Source organism: Periplaneta americana, chromosome 10, assembly GCF_040183065.1.
Source record: "Periplaneta americana isolate PAMFEO1 chromosome 10, P.americana_PAMFEO1_priV1, whole genome shotgun sequence".
In the NCBI taxonomy this organism is placed as follows: Eukaryota; Metazoa; Arthropoda; class Insecta; order Blattodea; family Blattidae; genus Periplaneta; species Periplaneta americana.
The window spans coordinates 50,984,980-51,010,109 of record NC_091126.1 but is presented as its reverse complement, the minus strand read 5'-3'; the positions used below and the strand labels follow the sequence as shown (position 1 = coordinate 51,010,109).

General features: G+C 32.0%; 1 protein-coding gene across 44 annotated transcripts in view; it reads left to right on the top strand.

The window, feature by feature from the left end:
• bt (projectin protein bent) overlaps positions 1-25,130 on the top strand; it is a 408,836-nt gene that overhangs the window by 108,911 nt on the left and 274,795 nt on the right. For all 44 annotated transcript variants that reach the window (XM_069837452.1, XM_069837423.1, XM_069837454.1 and 41 more), the window contains exons 4-5: positions 1,204-1,366; positions 9,212-9,353. In XM_069837452.1, the coding sequence (XP_069693553.1) occupies positions 1,204-1,366; positions 9,212-9,353 (305 nt within the window). The remainder of the gene's footprint in view (positions 1-1,203; positions 1,367-9,211; positions 9,354-25,130) is intronic.

The following is a 25,130-nucleotide window of genomic DNA, read 5'->3' as shown; positions in this document are numbered from 1 at the left end:
TTTCCAGATCTTTATTTCCGATTCAGAAACACCATTGTTTCGTTGTCAGACATGTTCAAAGTTTAAAAAATTAAAAGTATATAACCAAAAATAATTCCAGGAAGAAAAGGAGGCAAAATTCTTGTTATGGATGGACACGTGCTCTCAGTAGTGTATTACTTCGACGTCAATAATATCAATGGTAGAAGACCCCGAGGTAAGACCCGCAGTACCCCCATCTTACCGTATAGAACTTTGGAACCACTATGATGCCACTATGCATAATGAACACCGGACCAATAACCCCAGTGAAGGTTTCCACAACAGATTTCAGGTCATTGTAGGAAAGGAACTCCCGAGATTTACTCAGCAATACAGGAATTACAAAAGGAGCAGGAGGATAGGCCAACAGAGACCATGCTGCGAAAGTTTAGAATGGGCCGGACTGTACGATGTCAACCTAAAAAAATGGATTCATCTTCAGAACAGAATATGACACATACAATAATGATAACCTTCGAATGGAGTACTTGAGAACATTGAGGCCTCAATTTCCACTTTAAAAATTTGCTCTGGAAATTATATATGAATAATAAATAAAATGTAATAGTTCGACAATATCAACTATCGGAAATATCATTAGTAAACGTTCGACTATTTGGCGCAGCCGGAAATAAGACGAGCCGAAAATAACACCATTCGGAAATGATGGCCTTCAGAATAAAGGTCTCGGAAATACGACCAGAAAACCCTTCAGGGAGGTGGACATTTTTCCGCTATACATATGAACATAAGGCCTACTCTTTTACGGTAGATGATGACAACGTTTTTTATGATAAATCATTTAATTACTTCAAAAATATAATAAATTGTATATAAAATTAACATAAATTCTGTATTGAAGTAATCAAACATTTACAAAAATAAAATAATAAATGATGTGACAGAAATATAATGCTAGCCATCTCTACATTGTGCTACGACTGACAGCATGGAAGCTTTCTTGCTTTCTGTGTGTATTCATGTAGAATTCATGTAGAGGATAATAGGAAATTGATCTAAACTGCTTTCAATGATCACTTCTTTTATCACCTTATGGTCACCTTTTCCAGAATTATGTCCTTGCACATTACTTGCCGTGTAATTATTTTATTTTAAAGATATTGCATTCGAGACTCTAATTGAAGATTGGACTACAGTGTTTTGTTTCTTTCTTGTTAACAGACAAATCGACGGAATTGCTCCGACGTTTTCGAAAAAACCAGCAATTCGTCAAGAAGAGGACGGCAAACGCCTCCTGTTTGAATGTCGAATACAGGCCGATCCACGACCAACAGTCAGTTGGTCTCACAATGGAGCCGCGGTGCAGGACTCCCCAAGACACAGGGTGAGTATTTTGTATAATTTTGCACAGTATTTTTAAAAACATTTTTACATTTGCATTGACGTTATAATTGAACTGTCTACCGCAACGCATAATTTAACACACACACACAAAATCTTCTCATATAAACATAAAACTACATTATCTAAGCGCAAATCCTTATAATTTGAACAAGAGTGCGTAGGTCATGTTACGTAGTTACGGCATCGACTTACAGATACGCCTATAGAAGCCGTTCCACCATAGTTGAAGCATGGCCTTGTCATCTCGCGCAGGTTACGTGGGCGTTAGCACGTGGAAATCTTCCGGAGTAGACGCGTTTTCATCGACAGCGCATCCAAGGTCATGCTTCAACAACCGTGGAACGGCATCTAGAACGCAGGATTCAAGAAATTTCCGTCAAAAATCTTTTTAAAATCTTGAATATTTAACGCTTATTAAATGTAAGAATGAATTCTTTTTTAATCACTGTAACTATTATTATTATTATTATTATTATTATTATTATTATTATTATTATTATTATTATTATTATTATTATTACCTGACAATACTATAATCAATTGCTGCTTTGTACGCATAGGTGGTGAAATAAATGTAACAGGAGGAAATTTTTATTTATTTATTTTAATCTAATTATATTAGAGCTGAATCCTCGAAGACAAAAATACTTTAAAATACTGTATATAAGTATTGGAATTTCATTACATCTGCCCTTGAGTTTAATTCTGCCCCGCACGGCATATTATTAACATAATCGTCATCAAAGCTGGCTTATTTTCAGAATGCCCTTTTTATCCTGTAAAATATATATTATTATATAAGAACTAGTAGGACAGCGTAAATGAGTTGAATACACTTTGCTTACATAAGTATTTGGTACTGCAATATTTTACAAACGTGACAGGAAGAGTAAAATGATTAATAACAAATTAAGACGATATGGGATTAATATTTATAAAGTGAATCAAGAATATTTTTGTGCCGTCATGATTTAATGACCCCCATTATCCGGAAAACAGGTTGTTTACGCGGATGCGCATCTATTTTTGTTATATCAAAGCCAAGAATGTAGGATCTGTCTCACTTTTATCTCCTTGGCAGTCTTTCAGTTGTTTTCATATTACATTCCTTGGTGAAGTCTCATTAAACCGTCACAGTTGAATTGGATGACCTGGGCGCATGGTTGAAGCCTTACAGTCACCTCGAACTCACTCGCATTTATCCTACTGTGTTTACTTTGTAGCTTCAGTCAGATTCTCCGATCATTGACAGGACAATGGGTGCTACAAACTGGGCCTAAGGTTCCAAATTCTTTTACTAGCATAGAGGTCAATTCCCTCAGAAACGTGTGAATCTCCTTAACAGCTGTATTAGGTATGTGCCAACTAGGAAATAGATGGAATGAACTTACATTTTCTGGGCTATTCCATACATATTTTTAATTTTTGGAAATTCATTCAGAAGAAACTCCACTTTGTGTTGAAAACTGAGATGGTAATTATTTACAAAAATGTTATCTCATAGCTGTGATGTGCATTTTTGAGTTGAGGTATGGGGTAAAATTTTATCCTAATTTTAGTGTATAATATTTTAAGCAATTCAACGATACAATAAGTTGTCCGTCAACAATGCAAAGGTAAGAACGGTGAGAAAAATTCTCCTTTATAAGGAAATAAATTTAATGTTTACCAAATTGTATACGTTTGGACGAATTATTCGAGGTAATTTTTCTTTCGGTGAATTGACATTGAATGTCAGACTTAATTTTCGAACTTGAATTTAAAGATGCCCTTGATATTTCACGAAGGGACAATTGAGTTTCCATATTTTCCCAACCTCGACATTAAAAGGATGGAAGTGGATAGTGGACATGAGTATGCCCAGGGATCTTTACAAAAAGCCTGACAAAGAAAAAAAATACTAACTTTCTTTTGAAAGCACGTTCTTTCAGTATGAAACTAGTCACTTTACTAGGAGAGCTACGGCATTTCAACTTTCATTTTGAAAGCCATTATGTCACAATACTAGTTTATAAGGAATTTGGTCCACATCTGTGGAGTAACGGTTAGCGCGTCTAGCCGCGAAACCAGGTGGCCCGGGTTCTATTCCCGGTCGGGGCAAGTTACCTGGTTGAGGTTTTTCCCGGGTTTTTCCCTCAACCCAATATGAGCAAATGCTGGGTAAATTTCGGTGTTGGACACCGGACTCATTTCACCAATATTATCACCTTCATCTCATTCAGACGCTAAATAACCTAAGATGTTGATAAAGCGTCGTAAAATAACCTACTAAAATAAAAAAATATATATAAGTAATTTGGCAGATTGAGGGAGCAGTTATTTCTCTTCTTAATATTATGGCCATTACTATTTGAAATGATTGTTTATTATGTTGCCTACTTGATAATGATATTGTTAGTCTTAGTGGCCATTAACTGCCATTTTCAAACATTTGTAATTGTGTATGTTAGATTTTTGTTGGTTTATTAATTCTATGGCTACAGGTTAGTAAAAAGAACCGGAATTAAAATTAGTATAAAATAAAACTTACCATCATTAATTAAATAAGGGAACTCATCAATGTGTTTCAATCAGCCTGTATATTTTAATGTCATCGATCTACGTCTGTTATTTCTTCCACTTACAAGGAAACACAATGGTAAAGATGATCTACACCTAGATACCCATGTATTCATATTTCCACTGTCATTCCACGTGCGCTGAAATGTTACATTTTCCACAAATATTACTGATGTTTATTGCAATTTTGCCTTAAAATTAACTTTTTTTCTTAATCTTCTTCGTCCCTTTTTCCGTCGAGAGTCGCAGTCCTTCATCCACATTCTAAACACCTTTTCTGGGTGAGATGTTTCGCTTCCAATAAAGTGTTCCTCTTTCTGGCGGCTACCTTACTGAAATTCACTTCATTAAGATATTTTATTTTTCCACGAATTTATCGCTTCTTTCAAATTCAGTATTGTTACACAAATACGTTTGAGCAATTTTTAATTTTATGCTCGACCATGCCGAAATGTACTAATTATACACCCGGTAGCAGTCCTTTAATGCATGTCATTAAAGTACACCTACTCATTAAAGTACATGTCTTCAGCCAATGATAATTCAGCTTACATGTGTTCAGCCAATGACAAGTCAGCTTTGTACCGTTATAAAACCGCAAGTATCGATTATTCTTGGATATGCAATCGAAAGAGAATTAGCGAAAAGTCACGGAGGCTGGAAATCCAATACTGTCGCAGAAGGTTATGTTCTGTTACTATAATAATTAGCGTTAATTGTAAATAATATTCAAATAAATTCAATTTGTCATCTCGTTTTTCAATGTCGAATTCAATAATCAAGGTTATAATAAAATAATATTATCAAGTTTAACGGGACTACGTCAAGGTCAATGACATTATTGTTCCTCGGAAAAAATCAATACTTTCGCGTCTGCGCACATCTCACAATTCACGACCTAGAACAAGGTCACTTCCGATCTTGTCAGTTACAAATGAAATGTATACATCTGAATACCGGTAATTTCAAGTTAGAAATATGGTCGAGCATAAAAAGTCGTATGAAACTCGCCTATAATGGTAATTAAGAAGCTCGTATGAAAATTATGAAACGAGCGCAAGCGAGTTTCATAAATATCCATACTCGATTCTTAATTACTATCATTATAGGCTCGTTGCATAATGTACTATTATATTATTCTTCTTCATTTCCGTTCGCTCAAGATTAGTGCTCATAGCATGACGGTTACCTTCATTTTTTTGCAGTAATAAGGTTATGAAAGTGCTGAAGCTCTGCCTTCCTCCCTTCTTGAACGTTCACGGCACAGTATGGGGGACTGTTATTAATTAATAGTTAATTCATTTTAAAAGATCTAATGGTAAAATTAAAATCATTGTGATAATGGTAATATATTGTAATGTGGCAATGGAGACAGCAACGACTACCACCCAGTGATTCGGTGATTGGCTTTATTGGAGTGAATTTCCTTTCATCCATAATATTCTAATTATATAGAATTACTGTACCACTACTATTTATTTGAGAACATGGAAAGAATTTGAGAAGCATTGTTTCAAAACTCGTTTTCTCCATTCTTAAAAAGTTGAATATATAGCATTTCTTTTACTAGCGTAGTGCAGTGCAGGCGCTATGTTCGTTTCAAGTTTGTAGAGTATGGCGAAGACCGAATTTTTCTTCTGGAAAGCTGCTGTGATGTTCGTTCGAACTTGTAACTTCAAGTTCATTGACCCACTTCCCTCTCTTCACGCTTTAGCTGCGTAATGATTTTAAAACAAATCTTGTAAAGTTTTATACAGTAGAAAAGTACAGATGATTTTTGTTACAAGCACCGGTGTCTTTATGACATTCTAAATACAATTCTGTTCTGGGCTAGGTGAGTATTTTATTTAATAAATAAATTATTTCATTTTTACACTGCACTTTAACGTCGTGTATGACAGATACTATGTTTGGTTCATTTTGTTGAGTATTACGAAGTTGGACATTCGTCGATATTCGCTCTTTAAGAGGAAACCTGTCATGTTTGTTCCACCATGTTGTGAAAATATTTGCTGTCCTCTTCCATCTCTTCATATTTTAAACCGCTTAAAGATTTGAGCACGTATCTTGCGATTAGTTTCTCATATGGAATAACACGAAGTTTGTAACGTCTTAGTTTCTCCTCTCATGTTTGAACATTGCACGATACTGAGTAGTCGGTACTATGGACATATATATTTTTTTTAGATATTTTGTTTGATTTACTTACACGTATATTTTTGTGAATGATTAGTTACAACAAAAATTTCCTGTGATCATTACTATGCGTAACTTCGCAAGATATGTGTCTGACATTCTTATACAGTTAAACATAAAGGGATAGGAGGAGAGGAACTAAAAAGAAAGGCACCGAACATAAAGTGGGGGAAAGGTTCTACAGAGACTCGGCAAATATGAACCGATTTTTAACAAATTAGGTATTTTACTTTACATGCTTTACCTCTACATATTGTTGGATACCAGTGGAGTAGGATGAAGTTTGTAATATCCTGATATCTCCTCTCATCTCTTATGTTCGAACATTACACAACACTTTTCCTACATTCTGTGTACGTAGAATTCAAATCTGCAAAGACAAAGTAACAAAACGAGTTATCTCCCATTTTAATATTATATTAGAAAGGATGTAGGCTATTGGTCGGAGGAGACTGGATTTTTTTCATTTCACGAGAAAAGTACTAAGATGGAGAAAATTAATTTTGAAACGATGTTCCTCTTTTATTTCGCACCAGTACTTATGCCTTCATATTGAAAGTGTAAAAATACATTAAATTACCCAGGTGAATGTTTTGGCTAAATATCTAGAAATTGTATTTCAATGCTAGTAACTGGGTTCAAAATGTGGTATCGAAGTGAAATTTGTATTATAAAAACTGTGGGGAAGGTTTTCCCTTCGTAAGTATGATCATGTTTCCCCGTCTTTCCAAACTCTGTCTTGGCTAAGGCTAAGCGATCGACGAGCCCTGCATTCTCTTGTTCTCTTATTTCAAATTCTGCGCACAGCTACCCCAATCTATTTGGCTTCTCGTTTTCAAAATTTATCCGCATATCATCAGCAAAGTACAAGATCTCATCATAACAATTTACTCATTATACCCTACCACAAGACATCTTTATATTCTTCACCTTATACAGTTTCAGTTGCTAGAAATTGGAACTCGCTTCCGAGTGATGTAAGGGGTTGTTGGACAATAACTTTATTTAGGTCAAAATTACATAAATCCTTACTTAACAGATTAATTGCTGATTAATATTTGTTACTTATAATGAAACTAATATCTGTCCATTCTTATTATTATTATCATTAATTTCTCTAAATAGATTTACAAAACCTCTAATGGAAATTACATTAATATTCTCATTATAGAAATATATTTTAGATTTATATATATTTTTTTCTCCCTGTAACATAGTCCCAGTAAGCTTATATTAAATTAATTTTCATCATTTTACTAGCTATCTCAAATATTAAATTAATTATAATTGATTGAATTAAATTAGCTCATAAATTAAGTTACTACTTTACCTTATACAGTATGTTTATCTAAATTTAAATAAATATGTAGTCTACTAGTCGTTAAAACCGAAGAATATTGCTGGAGAACCTTTTAAGTGTAGTGTAAATATTTGTAATTTAAATATGTATTGTATTGATTAAGGCTGGTTGAGTGGAAGAGAAGGCCTTATGGCCTTAACTCTGCCAGCGAAAATAAAGCATTATTATGATTATTATTATTATTATTATTATTATTATTATTATTATTATTATTATTCCTTCATTCCAGCAATTCTTCAATTCCCATAAAGAAAAATCTAGCCTCATCAACTACCTATGTAAACGTTTTCTGATTTGATGGAAAATTCTGTGTTCTTATGCGCTGGATACTCTTTTTCACACTTTGTCTTTGGGAAGCTTCCCATGTTTCACTTGAAATTGCATTGACATGTGTATTAACGATGAAAGCTGAGGGTTCAATCAAAGTTTGTGCTGTTTCTTATATTCGTATCATACCTGTGTGGCATTACACTTACCCAATCGGGGCCATGGATATGATTGTTGAATTTGAAACCTCCTGCGTGTCAAAGGCGAGCTGGACCCGCGCCAAACATTCATTTCTTCGTTTACTGTGCCATTCTGTTTTTCTTTCTCCAATGTACAGAAAGTCACTGTATATCAATTTCGGATGGCCTCTTTCGGATGTAGTAAGGCACGGCGGCCCTCCATATTTGAAGGGCAACAGCGCTTTTGTTTACACAACATAAGAAAATGTAACATAATAATCTAATTATTACCTGCTACAAAAAAGTCAAGGAACCAATTTAATTCTGATACAAGTTGTTGCGAGAAAATTTTTAACTTGGGACAAGCTGTCTGGGCACATTATGTAATAATAAACGCACAAAGTATACGAACTCTGCGAGATCTAAAGTAGTATTTATTTTGTTTTGTGTTTACTCGAAAGCGAATATGCCTATACTTGTTTTCAATATAAATAGAAAATGTTAAAGGAATATTTTGATTATTAATATTTTATATCGTGAAAATTTCTCGGTCACTCAAAGACAATTTACTTGTGTACAACTTTATTTATGATGGAGACTCGTTAATCTGCGTTAATAATATTTATGCTCGACCATGCCGAATTGTAGTAATTATACACCTGGTAGCAGTCCTTTAATGCATGTCATTAAAGTACACCTATTCATTAAAGTTCAGGTTTTCGATTATTCTCGGATATGCAATCGAAAGACGAGGAAAACGTCACGGAGGTGGAAATCCAATACTGTCGCAGAAGGTTATGTTCTGTTACTATAATAATTAGCGTTAATTGTAAATAATATTCAAATAAATTCAATTTGTCATCTCGTTTTTCAATTCTAAATCAATTTCCAGGTTATACATTCTCTGCATTACATCAAGGTCAATGACATTATTGTTCCTCGGAAAAAATCAATACTTTCGCGTCTGCGCACATCTCACAATTCAAGAGCTATGAACAAGGTCACTTCCGATCTTCTGTCAGATACAAATAAAATGTATACTTCTTAATAATTTAAAGTTAGAAATATGGTCGAGCATAAAAAGTCGTATGAAACTTGCCTATAATGGTAATTAAGACTCTCGTATGAAAATTATGAAACGAGCGCAAGCGCTCGTTTCATAAACAAACATACTTGCGTCTTAATTACTATCATTATAGGCTCGTTGCATAATGTACTATTCTCTGGGTTTTAAATATTCTGTAATGTATTTTTTCCTTTGCAGTTGACAGTTGACAAAGATGGCCATTCCTACTTTGCAACACTGGAAATAAAGAACGTCACCGTTGAGGATGCTGGCAAATACAAGGTGACGGCAAAGAATGAATTAGGAGAGAGCAATGCGACGATAAGTCTAAATTTCGACAGTAAGTATTAAATTTGAAAGAAATCCAAGTAGTGAGATGGTCAGCACTTATGCAAACAACTTGGATAAAATGGATTAAAAATTACCATTTTATTTAATCATTAAGTCATAAAATCTTTTAATATTAAAATAAACATTAAACAAAGAAACTGAATGTTAGTTAAACTTATTTATAAGCGTTGAGTTTTCTGCATTAGATCACGAGCAAAAAATAATCTAAAGATTCAAATTATATAATTTACATTTTCTAATGACTGTGGAACAGATCTTACATTTCAGATACCATAAAGGAAGAAATGGGTGTAACACTAAAGCTCTAAACCTGAATAAATCAGGACGATGTGTGGGCCTTCCTTTAACATCCTGCTTTAGCTTACTTCAGAGCATAGAAACACTTTCTGTTTGTTCTCTAAAGTGATCGACAATTACAAAGAAGATAATATAAAACTGGACCAACTGCAGATTTCATTCGTATATGTGACTTTAGAGATGCAACTACCTACCTTAATGCTTTATTAATATGATATGTCATCACAGTGGTTATATTAAATAATAATTTCTATCAACTTAGGCGTTTTCAGAAACTACAAAATATAATTTCAGTTGTTCGCTGTGGCCACATATTTATTTTTCCTGTCCTTTCTATCTTCTATAATACACATTAATCACTGTAATGGCATACAAAGAGCAATTCATATTACATGCTTTAATATAGATCAGTGTTCTGCAACTTGGTTATAATCAAAGGCATCATATATGCTCTTCAACCTTTCTAAGTTATCTTATTCTATAGTTATAAGAAAATATTTACATTCTTGCTATTATATACAATAATTAACTATACGAGATTAGATCGAAATATAAGAACACAAAGTCGGTATTTCAAACAGGAAACGTCATGCTAACGAAATATTTTACTTTTACTAGTATTTAAGTAAATACTACGTTTGCACGCACTTTGCAGCGAACGTAACAACCAAATGAAGAGACTTTGAGTTACATTTTAGTGTTTCACGCTATACTACTCGCACTTTTTCAGTATTTTCGGCGCCTTAGTTTTTTTGTTGTATGCTGATCTAGTAAACCTGTCTTTGATGTTTAAGAGAAAAAGAAATATTTTCTTCTTCCTTTGATTCTGACTTGTAAATAGGCCTACTGCCGCAACCCAACATTGCTAATATTTTACATTACTTAATGCCTCCGAACCTAATAAAACTTAAGTTACATTTCAAGTAAATTATATTGTCGTTAGCATAATGTTAAATGTTTTTACATTTAATTGTTACTTTCCGGCATTTCAGTTACGAGCGATGAACATCTTTCTATTCCAGAATATTCTATTTTTCAGAATGAAATAATATAATATTCTATGTTTCCCAGGAACAAGTAGAAGATTTGAAACATAAAAATGGAAGAATACTGCACATGTCATAATAAGTGTTTCACATGGCATAAGCTTGAATTTTAATATCACTTATAATGTACCATTTGATATTCCAGATATTCATCTTTTATTTTACCTTTATATTTATTACACGTAAAAGTTTTACAAAAAACTTCAATTTCTGTCTAAAAAGTGACTTATCTATTTGTTGGAGAAGTTTCTTATTCCATGTTCAACGGATTTCCAGATACGTATATTTTATGGTGTCCACTGAAAATTTTACTTCTAGCTTTTTGAGAATTACTAAATACCATACACCAAGTTGGAAATATGAAAAATCATGGAAAATTTTTCTTTCACTCCAAATTATATTTCTTCAAAATAACACTAGAAAGATTTATTACATTAATCTGAAAATAATTAATGTTCTTAAAGTGGAGGAAAAATTATGTCCTTTTATATTTCAAAAGTTGACAGTTTATTTGTTTCTTTTCTAAAAATATTGTTTGAATATTATTAGTTATTTCCTGTATAACTGCCATGCGAAATAATTGTGTCAAACATTGAAGAACTACTCGCAAACTTTCACTAAAGCACTTTTTTCCTTTGAAAATTAAAAAAAATATATATATAGGCCTAACTCTCTGTTACAATTTACGTTATTGTTTTGTTTTTTCCTCGGTAAATCAGGATGTAGGGCTACCGAAGCTGAGGGAAGGTTGCAGAATACCCACGTTCGTGCATACCTGCAAGCATTAATGCATAACCTGCTCTGCTAATATAACAATTTGTTGCATGTCCTCTATGTGTTTTGTGACTACAGTGTCCCATTTGTAACGTCGTAAAAATTGTTTAATGAAATCTGGAAAGATTTTAGAATGGGACATTGCATACATTGTGTACTTGAGTAAAATGATGATATGCATTATTAATGATTTGTGAAGCATTTTATGTTTTTAACAATATCAACCACATGGTTTACTGGTCTTGCAACAGAATACAGACAAGTTATGTGTAAACAAATAAGTACTGGAACTATAAATGTAGAAAAGAAAATTCATTTTATTATTTCAAGATTAATAAATTGAAATAAATATGTAGATTAGTGAAATAAATTATATAGATTTTACAAATTTCGATATTTAGAGAAGATTTAAAATATCAGTTTTATGAATCTTAGAAAATTCGGAACAAAACTCTTGCAAGTACATTTTTGTGTTAAAATTATGACTGCTGATTTGTAAAAAAAGGAAAAAATTACAAAAACACTTTTCGAAAAAAACTGAAAAGCAAGACAATTTAATGAAAAGCAGAGACGACATTTTAGCACTGTAGGGTTGAGGAAGGATAGAATACAATGCACTACATGTACATGTTATAATTACACCAACTCATATGTATTTCCCCACATTTCCATGCTTTACACATTTAACGCTAACACGTACCACACATTGTATACTAAATTGTGGTAACATTTTAATGTTTATAACAGTGATCATTACAGCTATTCTCAGAAGACATATATTCATTAACACACACTCACACTAAAAAAATATTGTGCTAATTTCAAAATGATAAACATCTTTTAAAATTGTTTGCTTCTTTGGTGTTACTGAATACTTAACACAATTTATTTCGTTTAAAAATGTTTGTTCTAGTTAAAAATGAAAAATGATCACCATTGCCCTTTCACAGAAAAGAATCTGTATGATGATGAAACTAAAATTGTGTATAGTAACAAGCCCATGATCTACTATTACGTAGGACATCAATATTTTTTGAAACCTAGGTACAGGGTTAACCGTAAGTAATGTCATTAATTTCAGGGGGATATTTTTTTTAGATATTTAACAATTTTGCTACGTTTTGCTTCATTTTCGAGATAGGCATTGTTTTATATTAAATATTTCATAGCGTGTTTTGGGAAGGCCATTGATTGAATTCCCAATATGCTCAGTCAATTTAAGAGAGCAGTATACGAATATTATGATAACAAATTGTTGAAATAATTTTAGTTCTATCGTTTAAATGTGCAGAAATTTGATCTGAAGTACATAGTGTAACTTTTCGTTCTGCAATGAAATTTTGCTCGGATCAAATTTCTGCACATTTAAAGGGCAAAACTATAGTTCTATGAATAAATTATTATATAATTAACTGCCCTGTTAAATTAACTGAGTATATTAGGAATTAAATCAATGGCTTTCCGAAAACATTCTATGAAATGTTTTATATAAAATAATTTTTATCTCTAAAAGGAAGCAAAAACGAGCAAAATTTAATTAAATTATTTCGTTTGAAATATCTCAAAGAATAACCTCCTGAAATTAATGACATTACTTACTGTTTACCCTATATATTTCCTAGGTACTCTTTAGATAGTTTAAAATATTCTACATACCACTGGATAAGGAGACTTTCAATTTATTATGATACGAAGTATAAAAAATGAAGCTCCGTGGTACTGCAAAACATTTCTACGTTTTCACATAAATACACATTTTCAGCACCTCCAATACGAAAAAAAATGCTTTCCTATATGCTTTTGTTTTTCCGTGTGCACTTATTCCCTGCAAACCATTCGAGGAATTTTGTTCATGTCCTTATGAGTCAGTACCACTGTATAAAAGAAGACCAATAAAGGGAATTCACTTTTATGATTTTCATCACTTTCAAAAGTCAATTTTTGTAAATTGAGAAATGTTAGAAATGACAACAATATGCGAATATTTTTATGTGAATTTGTGCAAAGTTAATTACATACATAAAATTAAATACAATTAATAGGTGATATATTTTGTATTATAAAATGTGTCTCTTTATGCAACCCAAAAACGAACATTTATCTTTTAACATTTATCTTGAGACGCATAATATATTACTACTATATTTACTGTATGTATAATTTTGAATACTAGTTCTAGAATAAATATAAATAGAAATATTGTTGACAACATGGCAAAAGAACTTAATAATTGCAGAATAGGTAAGGGTAGCTTGTATAACGAGAAAGTGCATGTCGTGTTGATGACATTGGTTCTTTCCTCGCACTGCCATTATAGCGTTGTGTCTGTGAATGATCTACCTAAAAGGTATGGTTGGTCATTTAACGGAATTCAGTTATGAAATTTAATACTGTTGTAAATTTAACAGAAACAGTTTAAATGCGCATATTTGGAGGGGGGAGTTATTTTCATTCATATCATAGTTGAGAAATTAAAATTCTTAATGATGTAACATTTTCCAATATATTTTCAGTTTAAATTACACTCATTAATTTAATGTAGCACAATTATACTGCGAAGTTCCTCAGTCTAGATAACTTTTTTCTGCATTGTTGTTGTTTAGTCTAACTTATTAATTAAAACTGTTATCAACAATATATTCATTACTGTTTGCAGAATGAATATTTCCCAATTTTTCATTGTTATCGTTTAAGTAATTCACAATTTTCATATTTTACAAAGTATTTATATTAAAAGTTGGATTGACTTAATGACAACGAATTGTTATAAATAATAATTTTCAAATTGTTCGCAAAATATGAAGTAAACATTGAGATGATATATATTAATTAATTAATGCTTTAATATCTCCTTAGTACATCTTACGAAATAATTAGCAAACCTACAGTACATAATATCCAAGTATATACATAATCATTTACATGCAAAAACGCATCACATACAGACGCACACATTGAATAATGGCACACATACAAAGTAGCAGCTAATAAAATTTAATTTCATATTGCTTCTTATGTGATATAAATGTAAACAGCAGTGTGTGTCAACGTTCAAAAATTAAAATAATTGCTAATTACATCATTAGTCTAAAAGTATCATAATCAGAAACATAATGCTTTTCCACTACAAATTAATTCCATGTGTAGTATTAGCTGTATGAAATATATGTATATATTTTAATGTGCTTGCATAATGTGTTTGTAATTTTCAATGGCATAAAATGAATTATGATGAAGTAAAAGTGATTTCGAATAAAAAAAATATATTATATAACTCGCAAAAGTTATTATCAGCTGCAGGACCAGATTCTTTGTACTCACTTGGATTATTTTAATTTTGGTAGTATTAGAACATTATTATTAGTCACTAGAGATGTATTGTTGCATTAATAATGTTACACTGTTAACATGATGCATGTGCAGTATAAATATAGATCAGAATTCGCTGTTAAATCTTATCATTTTACAATGCAATATAATGGCTGCAGCTTGTCTGTCAGTTGTCTCAATAACAGTTCGATAATTATGAATTTAACTCGTAGCGTGATTAATAACAAAATTCCAGTACTTTAGTTAACAGAAATATTTTAAAGTGTATATAAGTATTAATCATCAAAGATAATCGTAAAGAACCCAAAAACTGTAAATCAAGGTGTTCGAATTCGTTTGGTACGTAATAGGTATACTGAATTGGTGCGATTGGGTTGGATAATGCTATATTTGTGCCTGTGTTGAATAAATAAATTAAGATATTCCAAATGCCTCAGCAGAAGCGTCATTGTGAATTCGAACATCTTAGTTGGGACAAGTTACCTGGTTGAGGTTGTTTCCGGGGTTTTCCTTCAACCCATTAAGAGCAAATGCTGGGTAATTTTCGGCGCTGGACCCTGTACTCATTTCGATGACATGATCACCTTCATCTCACTCAGACGCTACATAACCATAGCTATTGATAAAGCGTCGTAAAATAACCAATTAAACATGGAAGAAATAAAATTGCTAGTCAGTGGCGGCTTGCGGAGTTTAAATCTGGAGGATCCCCTATATAAAAAAATTAAAATGTCAACTATTTTATTTTTTTATTTTTGAATGGCAAATCGTGTACAGTGAGAATATGAGCTTACTTCACTTACTTCAACTCAAATAAACAATGAAAAAAAAGCAGTGTCTCAATAACTTTCCCCCGGTAGCCGCCATTATGGCAAACTGCTTAAAATGTGTTAAATGTAATTTTTATACTAAAGACTTTTCCGGTTCCTTAGGATCTTAGTCGTATAATACACTTAGGTTACAAAATTAATTTTTTAATATCCCATGTGTATTTACGCTTATACATTCTTCAATACTGGACAAAATATAGGCCTATATACAAATTCTAGTCTGAAATGTTAACCGTTATTGCTTTACGTTCTAATTATCTATATTTGAAATAACTTTGACAATGCAACCATATACTTGTATTTACTGTTCTTAGTGTTAGGTTTTGGGTGGTACTTCCGGTTCCTCTACCGATATGCCACCATTGCTTCATTAATAATCTTCATCTTGCAGTGCTATGTAGTTATTCCTCTCATGGTACACCGAGGACAAATAAAGCATCGGTAAAATTAACTACAGCTTCGGCGCGTCACTTCTAGATGAAAATTCTTGAGTGAATGAGCACGGACAAATAGCGTTCATTGGGGGGGGGGGGATAGAAATCACGCTTATATGTACTTATTTTTATAATGTTCTACGTTTGATGAACTAAATTCTTTCACAATGTTGATAATTATTTTTAGCAAAATGATACATCTTCTATCTGAAATACTGCACATGCTAAGAACTAAAACTTGCAAACACCACTCTAGCAAAAGGCGTATTTTAAAAATGTTAACAGTTAACATTTTGTTGTTTGTGATTTATGTTTTATTAGTGTACTTGTTTAGCATTTATTTAGTAGAGAATAATCATGCTTTGTCTCGTAATGTGATCCAACAATAGTTGCTTTGTTTATGAAACTCAATTAGTTCCATTAATAGTGTTATATTAAAACTGTGTAATGCAATAAAGTGTACAGTACAAATTCATATATTTATTGTGACCAACCTCATATAAAGAAACGTAATCCGTTTGTGCGGTTTAATTAATAGGCCTACTTGACGATATTGTTTCTGACTAGTGACATTTAATCAATTTATGCAGTATTAGCCTTGTATTGAATGTCTGACAGTTTGATAGACATTATTCAAATATACTGCAAAATTTAGAAGCCTTGTGTAACATTCGTGCATTTGCGTATTTCCTGTAATGTTTCTACTAATACAGTTACAGAATTATAATGTATGATAATAAGTAAGCATGCTCAAATACACATTATTGATGCATACAGGATAAGGGAGGTAGATATCCCATTCTTTTCTTACTACTGCACTAGGATCATTCGGCCGCCTTTCACCTGCGGAAAAGACCCAGTTTTATGGAAGACTAAATGAATCCCAGAGTCATCCTGGAACAAATGATGAAATGAAAATTTTCGCCTTCACCTGAACCTGAACCTGAGCTCCCCTAGTCCGTAGATCTGCTAGCAGAGCCAGCGTGGCTCCTGAGTTGTAGGATGCTCATGGAAAGTACGAAGGACTTAATCTTATCGGAATAAGCAATGCCAGCCTATCAGCGGGAAGAAGTTTTCTAGGATCACTTTAATTTTTATAAATATTTTTCAAATTCATACACTATTCAAGGTTTAACGTAGCCCTTTTTTATGCGATGAGAAATAAATACATTCATAAGAGCCACTAAAACGAGCTATTATAATTACCATCTAAAGACGAACTGTGCTGCACATCCTATAATAAGTTATGTATTTTAAGACATACCTTCCTATTGCAGTGGAATTCAATTTCAGAAAATATTTTTCCAAAACAGAAACGAATTTAGGAAAAAAACTATAAGCTATGTGGAAGCGCCATCTCGAATCATGTTCACAGACGTTGGAAATTATATATTGGTTTGTCACACATCTCATATATTAAGGCCGAACTTCAAATTTGAGTGCATTAAATTTAATCCTACTCTGCCATCTTTCGTACTATTTTCTTACACACGCCGCGTCAGTAATAAATATGTTTCATTTTAAATTTATTTTGCAAGTTTATTCTAACAGTAGCTTTTCGGTATATGTTGATATTAATTTTCTTTCAAAATAAAATATAATGAATAGATAATACTGAATTTTGAATATTTATTTCTTCTTAAATATAATGTTGCTGACCTAGGAAACACAAGTACACTTTGTCAGCCAGGAGATGCTCTGTTAAGTAAGGAAGTTTTCTTTTCATTTTAGTTTATGACGCAAAACGTTGACATAATTTAATGATTGATGTGAACATGTTGATTTTGTTGATGAATGTTTTCGATAACAATTATTAAGTATGTTATAGTAAGTTATTAAATGGTAATTTATAACGTATGTAAAAGAATATCCCTCTTATTTTCATTACCCAGAATTTTTCACTTTAAATTTTCATACTCTCGAACTGAAATAATATATTGCGGCTTTGTATGGTCACAATAAGTTTATGCATATTATGTTACACTCTTTCTTTAACAAGGATGGCTCTTTTAATGCCTCAAACGTAGTCTAACATTATTATGAAATGTGCAGATATTTAAATATTTCCTCTTCACATAGATTTTATGTCTCATTCTCTGACACTGTATTTCTTTTACAATTATTATCTATTGATGGAATTAATGCAAGATTAATTTTAATAATTTGTAATACTAGAATTTTATAATTATATATAAACATTACATATAATTTCATTAGAATTTTAAATATTAATTTAATAATTATTATAGTGGCGAAGATAAAACTGCATGACTTACACAAAAATGAAATTTAATTCTCAAATGCTTGGTTACATAAAACTTTTCGTAATATATTTAATAGTCTAGTAGAAATAAATCTTCACAATATTCAGCACCCACTTTTTCCCATTTTAACTTTAAACGTGTCGTAAAATATTTCTTAAAAGTGTTAATCATCTCTAAATGTTTATAATCATTTGCTATATAAAATTATACGTAAATACGATTTGCAACATATTATTTGCTATTTCTTATTGAATTACATTATTATGTATGTATATCATTATAATCTCATTACTGTATTTCATTATTTTATATAGAAATATCTTTCGTTTTGTCCGTCTTTAACACAAATTTGTGACTTCCTAATTTTTTAGTTTTTATTTTAAAGGTATAAGGATCAAATATTTTTCACTACAAAGGGTGAGCCAGGATCTCTGTGACAAATTCCGAGGAACAATAGACCTCGCAATGATGTTCATTTTTTGTGAAACAACCCATGTTCTCTGGCACATTGTTCAGTAGCTACGCGACATCGAAGAATAAGTTTTGGTGATGTTTACATTACTATGACATGGATTATTTATTTATTTCTAACAAGTATCCTTGCGGATCGGTTACAGAATATGTTCAAAGAGGCTTCCCTGAACATGATTACATTCATTACACCGTCGCAGCAGTGACTGCTGGACTCTTTCTAGCATTTCAATTCTGTTACCAGTAAATGTTTATCGTAAACATCTGAACTGGAAATGTCGGTGTTCAGCTGCTGGGACCTGTCATTTTGCCGCCATAGATCGGGAGAGAGGGAGCTTTACGTGGCCAGCGCGATCACCCGACTTTCCGGTCATACATTTTTTTCTTTGGGACATGTAACAAATGTCGTGTATGCCACCACAGTTAACATCAGAGAGGAACTCGTACGAATATTCGCTGTTTTTGATCAAATTCTACACAGACCTGAAATGATCGGTAGTATCCAACAATCACTGTTATGACGGTGAAATGAATGTAACAGGTTCAGGTAGATACCTTGAACACTTTCTGTAACCTATCCGCAAGTGTATTTGAAGAAATAAATTAATAATTAATTTCCAAATTGTAAATGTCACTAAAACCTTTCCTTTCTTCGATGTCGCGTAGCTCCAAATTAACGCGTCAGAGAACATGAGTTTCACGAAAAATGATCCTCATTGCGAGATCTATCGCTGCTCAGACTTTTTCGCAGACATCCTGTCTCACTCTATATTTTGTTCTTTTAACTTTTCCAAAATTTGTTCGTAATATTTAAATAGTGCATATATTTTCCCCAAATTATATACACCGATAGTTAATAAAGCACAAAATTATTACTTTGGCATTGCTACACCTTCTAATATTCTAATACTATTGAGATGGCAAATATTATATTGCAAATTTACTTTTGTATGCATTTTGTTTGTGATGTATAATACATACATACACACATATATTTCACATAGACATATGGTTCTCATAACAGACATGATTAATATTATTCTCAAGTGATGACGAGTAATTTTAGATGTAATGTAATTAGTTATGTAACATTTTTGGCCTATTCTACTTCTCTGTATCTTTCATGCTTTTTAATTCAGGTTGGTATTGGTATGCAGCAGCATTTTGCAATCTATTCTACATACATCTACTAATAATTACATTTATGCTTTTAATTTTCAGCACTGTATTATTTGAAGTTAACTCTGTATCTTTCTTACTTTTAGCTGTTGTATTTTCTTAGGTTCTCTCTAATATTTTCCTAATTTATTTCAGTACTGATGCTTTTGTATCAGTGAGCTGCTTGGTCGTATCTTATATTAATTCTCATGAAGCCTCATTTCATTTACAGGCAGAAATATCGAACTATTATTTCTTCTTGTAATTCGAGTAGTACTAATTCACATTGATTTCAGGCCCACTATAATGTTTTCTGCTTCATGTTCGTTGCTACATAATGTATCTGGATTACACTGCACTTAAATTTGTACAACGTTAGATGTTCATAATTATTATTGTTACTTCTAATATTATAAGTTTCGAACAAAATTAACATACGGTACATTATTTCCTGCAGTCTTTCTGCTGATATTAATTCAACTGACTTTGCTAGAGGGCCCATACATTTAACTGTTACGAGTCAGAAATATGAAGAGCTTATGATATTGCTTAGTGTGGTTTCTTACTTTTGAGATACATAATCTAGAAAGTACTGGATGATATATATTTAAGAGTGTTGTACAGTAAGTGGAAAAAAAATAGATACGATCCTAATTCTGAAAGGATTTGAAAGGGTAAGATAATGTTTCAGTATTGCTTGTATTTTGATTTTTCTCACTTTTTGTTTTGATGGAGTTCTATTTTAATTGCGACTTTATTCAGAGATATATGGAGAATGTTAAGGAAACATAATATGTATCATAGTATATTTATCTTACGAAGACATTTTTTAAAACTTTTCTATAAAGAATAAATAGTTGTTTCTATTTATTAATGATATTAAACATTTATTAATTGCAAAGAACACATAGAGTTAAGAATGGTTGGTGCCTTACGAACATAGATCATAAATTTGCGAATGTAACCGTTTTTTTAGCACATTCGTTTTAACAAGTTTTGTTCTCTCTCAGTATTTAAAATATTGTGTCATTAGAGTTTGTTATTTTTTCGAAATCTTCAACTGCTCATGCTATTATATTTCTTATTTGTCATTAAAAATTTTAATTAGCATCTGTCACACATTGTTAACTTGCATAAACATGAAAAATATATTCAATAAATACTGAATTATTCACCAAAGTATTGACGAATAAAATACTATCTCCGATTCTACTCTTAAGAGAGAGCAGAATTTGATCTAGTTTCATAACTATAACTGTCCGCCAACTGTAAATTGAAGTGCTTTTATGTTCTACTACAAGTCAAGAAGGCAGTTATACACCATTATTAATTTTGTTACGAGGATACGAATTTATTTTATGTTTTAAAACTATGAGACGAGGTTAACGTCTTAGATGATAATTGCCAAGAGTGCTAAGAATCTACGAAGAAACTTTATCCAAGAGGAAAGGTATCTGCAGCCATTAACGCCAGAAATAAGAACACGAGTTATTTCACATGGTGTAGTACCACAATGAGTAATATTAAGCGTAATAAGAAATGGTAAAGACATAGTAAGGAGATGTACTGGTATATTCTTATCTATTTCAACCATAAATGTACATACTTTTCATCACAACCATATTAGTGCAGTGTATATCAGGTTTACCTAGGATGAAGTTTGAGATTATCGGATATAGATATGATGAAACACGCTTTTGAGATTATCTGCAAAATATTATAATAACTTTGTTGAGTAAGTTTTCATGATAATGCCAAAGAAAGTAACACTTCACCGAATAATTATCAAATTGTACTCGAAACATTTCAATCAAAACACAATTGAATTGCATGAAGTTGTTCAAGAACAATCAATCTTGGTCAGTCACGGCGTTAAATTGATTTTTAGCATTCAGAAAAACAAGTGCAGAATAAATTTAATTTTGTATGTCCTTTTTAAAATCGACAACAGCACATTTAATCACATATCAAAGCCGCTATGATTTTACACGGGAATAGTTTTATGACATTTTCATAAAGAGAAAAAGCATTTCATAACGATTTTATCGATGCACATTAAAACAAGTGATTAGTGTAGTATATGTTAAATGGCGACATATCTGCTAACAGATACTAAAGTAAACATTACATACCGTAAAAAATGTCTCTCATTTGTTATAACTTCTGATGCACTTTTTCTGCTAAATAATATGAGCAGGAAAAACAGACACACAGATAGAAGATCCAAAACGCATTTATAAATGTGTAAAATTAACTATTTTGAACAATATATTTCATTATTTCATTAATTGAGTTATAATTCGGAGAAGTTGTTGGACACAGTTTCTTAAAATAGGCTTTGTATATTTGCATTTTCGGATGAGTGAAATTTCTCATGTAACTTATATGTCACAGTTTAAATAAAAATAGTGATAACTTACCTTCCAAGTGTATTTTTGCTTAATTAGTAATTTGAATAAATCTGTTTTAAACTCGGTACCGGTACCTTTGTTGATTTTGCTGCTATGGAAATAATTGCAAATCTCAAACTTATCCTAGATTAGTTTAATTTGAAATCTTACTCTGTAGTTCTATATATTCGCTGGGAAAGCTGGGCTCAGAAATATACAACTCACAATAATATTTCTGTAATTTACCACCTCCATCCTGAGGTCCATTAACTTTTTATTACTATACAGTAGATAAAATACAACATACACAAACATTTTAATCCATACGTAAATAACCGTAATATCATGTGTCTTTACTCTGTAAATAGCTTCAAATTTTATCTGTGTAAAACATTAAATTTAATCTTCATTCATTATAGATTAATCAAGTTATATTACACAGAGTTCGAAATTTCTGATTATGCGACTCTTTACAATTTCGTCACTGATTCTTCAGGGCAAAACACACACAGGACTGGTGTCTCAAAGGAATATCTAAATATCTATCTGCGAAATGTTGAATAAATTTACCGACACTGATTGCCATATATTTCTATCACTGGTTCTATACATTTAATAATCGTTAATTTTGACATACAATTAAGTTTACCGTATATTTTAATAGATTAAAACTTTTTTTGTAAATTCTACACATTGTGGTTGATGATTAATCGAGCTATAGAGTGCGATCCGGATTATTCAACCCTTGAGTAGTCTATTTTTTATTTTCTTTATTCGATGTAACTTCTTACTTGTGATAATGAGTCGGGTAGAGCGTCTCTGAAATGGAGTAGAAATATAGGTGACAAACTGTAAATAGTAATTCAGAACTCCCAACCCTGATAGCTTTTGTTTTCGTGATATGCAGCGTTCAGTTAACTTCGAAGTTAAGTTGGGAAAACATATGTAGTTTCTAGCATGTTATTAGATTATCTTGTTGAGAAACGTTAAAAATGAAATTGTTTATTTTGATTTATATACTGTACAAAATTCCAATGTTTTTATTTCTTTTCAAACATAACAATCGTGAGATATCTATTTATAGATCAGTGTTTGCGTTATCTATTTTGACGGTAGAGCTAGTGCATTTTTCATTAGTTTCGTGTCATAGGCTATCTCTTACTAAACTGTTGCATAATTACTAACATCATAGTCACAGCTCCTGATTTAGCTATTCTGTGACGCCTTGAAAATATAGTCCTAACTTAGTGTTGTAAATAACAAACATCTCACCGTTTGTTATGCATTGAAAGTTATTCATGGGTAGCAATAAAATGGTATCAAATTAAGAAGAAATAATTATTATTTTTGTTTTTGCGTGTCATATTTGCTTTGTTGAATACTATTTATTCATATACAGTGAAGATCAAATGAGCCGTTCAGAGCAGGAGTGGTGTAAGTCAAAAATGGGTAACGAGGGCTAAAGTAAAAATTCTGTAAAGTACAGCGCAAAGTAGCAATTAATATTCAATTTATTTAAATTATTAGTAGTCGGTGGATAGCACGAAGTACATATTAATTGTTACTTTGCGCTGTATTTTACAGAATTTTTACTTTAAACCTCATTACTCAATTTTGACTTACACCACTTCTGCTCTGAACGGCTCAAATACTATTAATATTCCCATTTTGTCTGTTTTTTTTTTTTCGAATTTTTTTAGAACGGCAAGACAAATATCGGTCTAAGCTCTAAAACAAGTGGGCCACGGACCTACATACTTATTCTATTATATGCTTTCCAGCATTTTCGAAAGTTATGAGTTCACAATTCAGTCTTTTACCTTCCATGTGCTTTCACGGACTTCTGAACGTGCCAATTTCGGCCTTCACTCACTCAGTCTTAAGGGTTCATTTCCCTTGACTAATGAGGATTGCAGTGCTTACCTCTCTCGACGTCTCAGCTAACATCTTAGGAAACTCTCACCTGTAGCTGTAAAACCTCGCTTGTGATAGTGATCTGCTACATTTCTCCCCCTCATTTAAAGGGATAGCTAGTAGGTTACACCCGTCTTTCAACTTTTCCCCCTTGAAAATTTTCTAGGTACCAGTACATTCAGTGGAACAGCAACACGAGGTGTGAGACAAGTGGCCTACCGGCTTGGAGCTCTTATAATTTCTTACACGCAGCCCAAATTCCCCTTGCAAGGACTCGCACTTGTGTAACTTTTAGTTGTTTTCCTCCTTTGTATCCTCCTTGTCCTCATCACCATTATCGAATCCGTATTTTCGAATATATATCATCACGCTACGTAATTTTTGGAACTCTAATCCGAAGTTTCTTAGAGAGGCATGGATTGAAGTTGCTGTGAGAGAGAGACATCTCAGACGAAAGATGATTCAACTGCTCCTACTTAATTACGTAGAGTGCATGTAGATCTTCAACATTTTATCACAATTAAGTATGCTTAAGGTATGAACTATAAACGGTGCATTAAATATGCTTCCAGGGTGCTAGAACTTTAGTTTTAAGAGGCCTTATAATATTTCATTCTAATATTATTGTTGTATTAATTTGGTAGTTAATCACGGCTGTAGTACATGAGAGTTTCAAAATGAAATTTAGAAGTGCAGTTAATGGGGACCCGCGATTGTAATAATAATAATAATAATAATAATAATAATAGTAATAATAATAATAATACCCTTTACAGGAAAAGTTGAAGATCGACACGCACTAAGATACTGATGTAGATCTAATGATATTGACGTGTGCTAATGGGGTGTTCAAGGGAT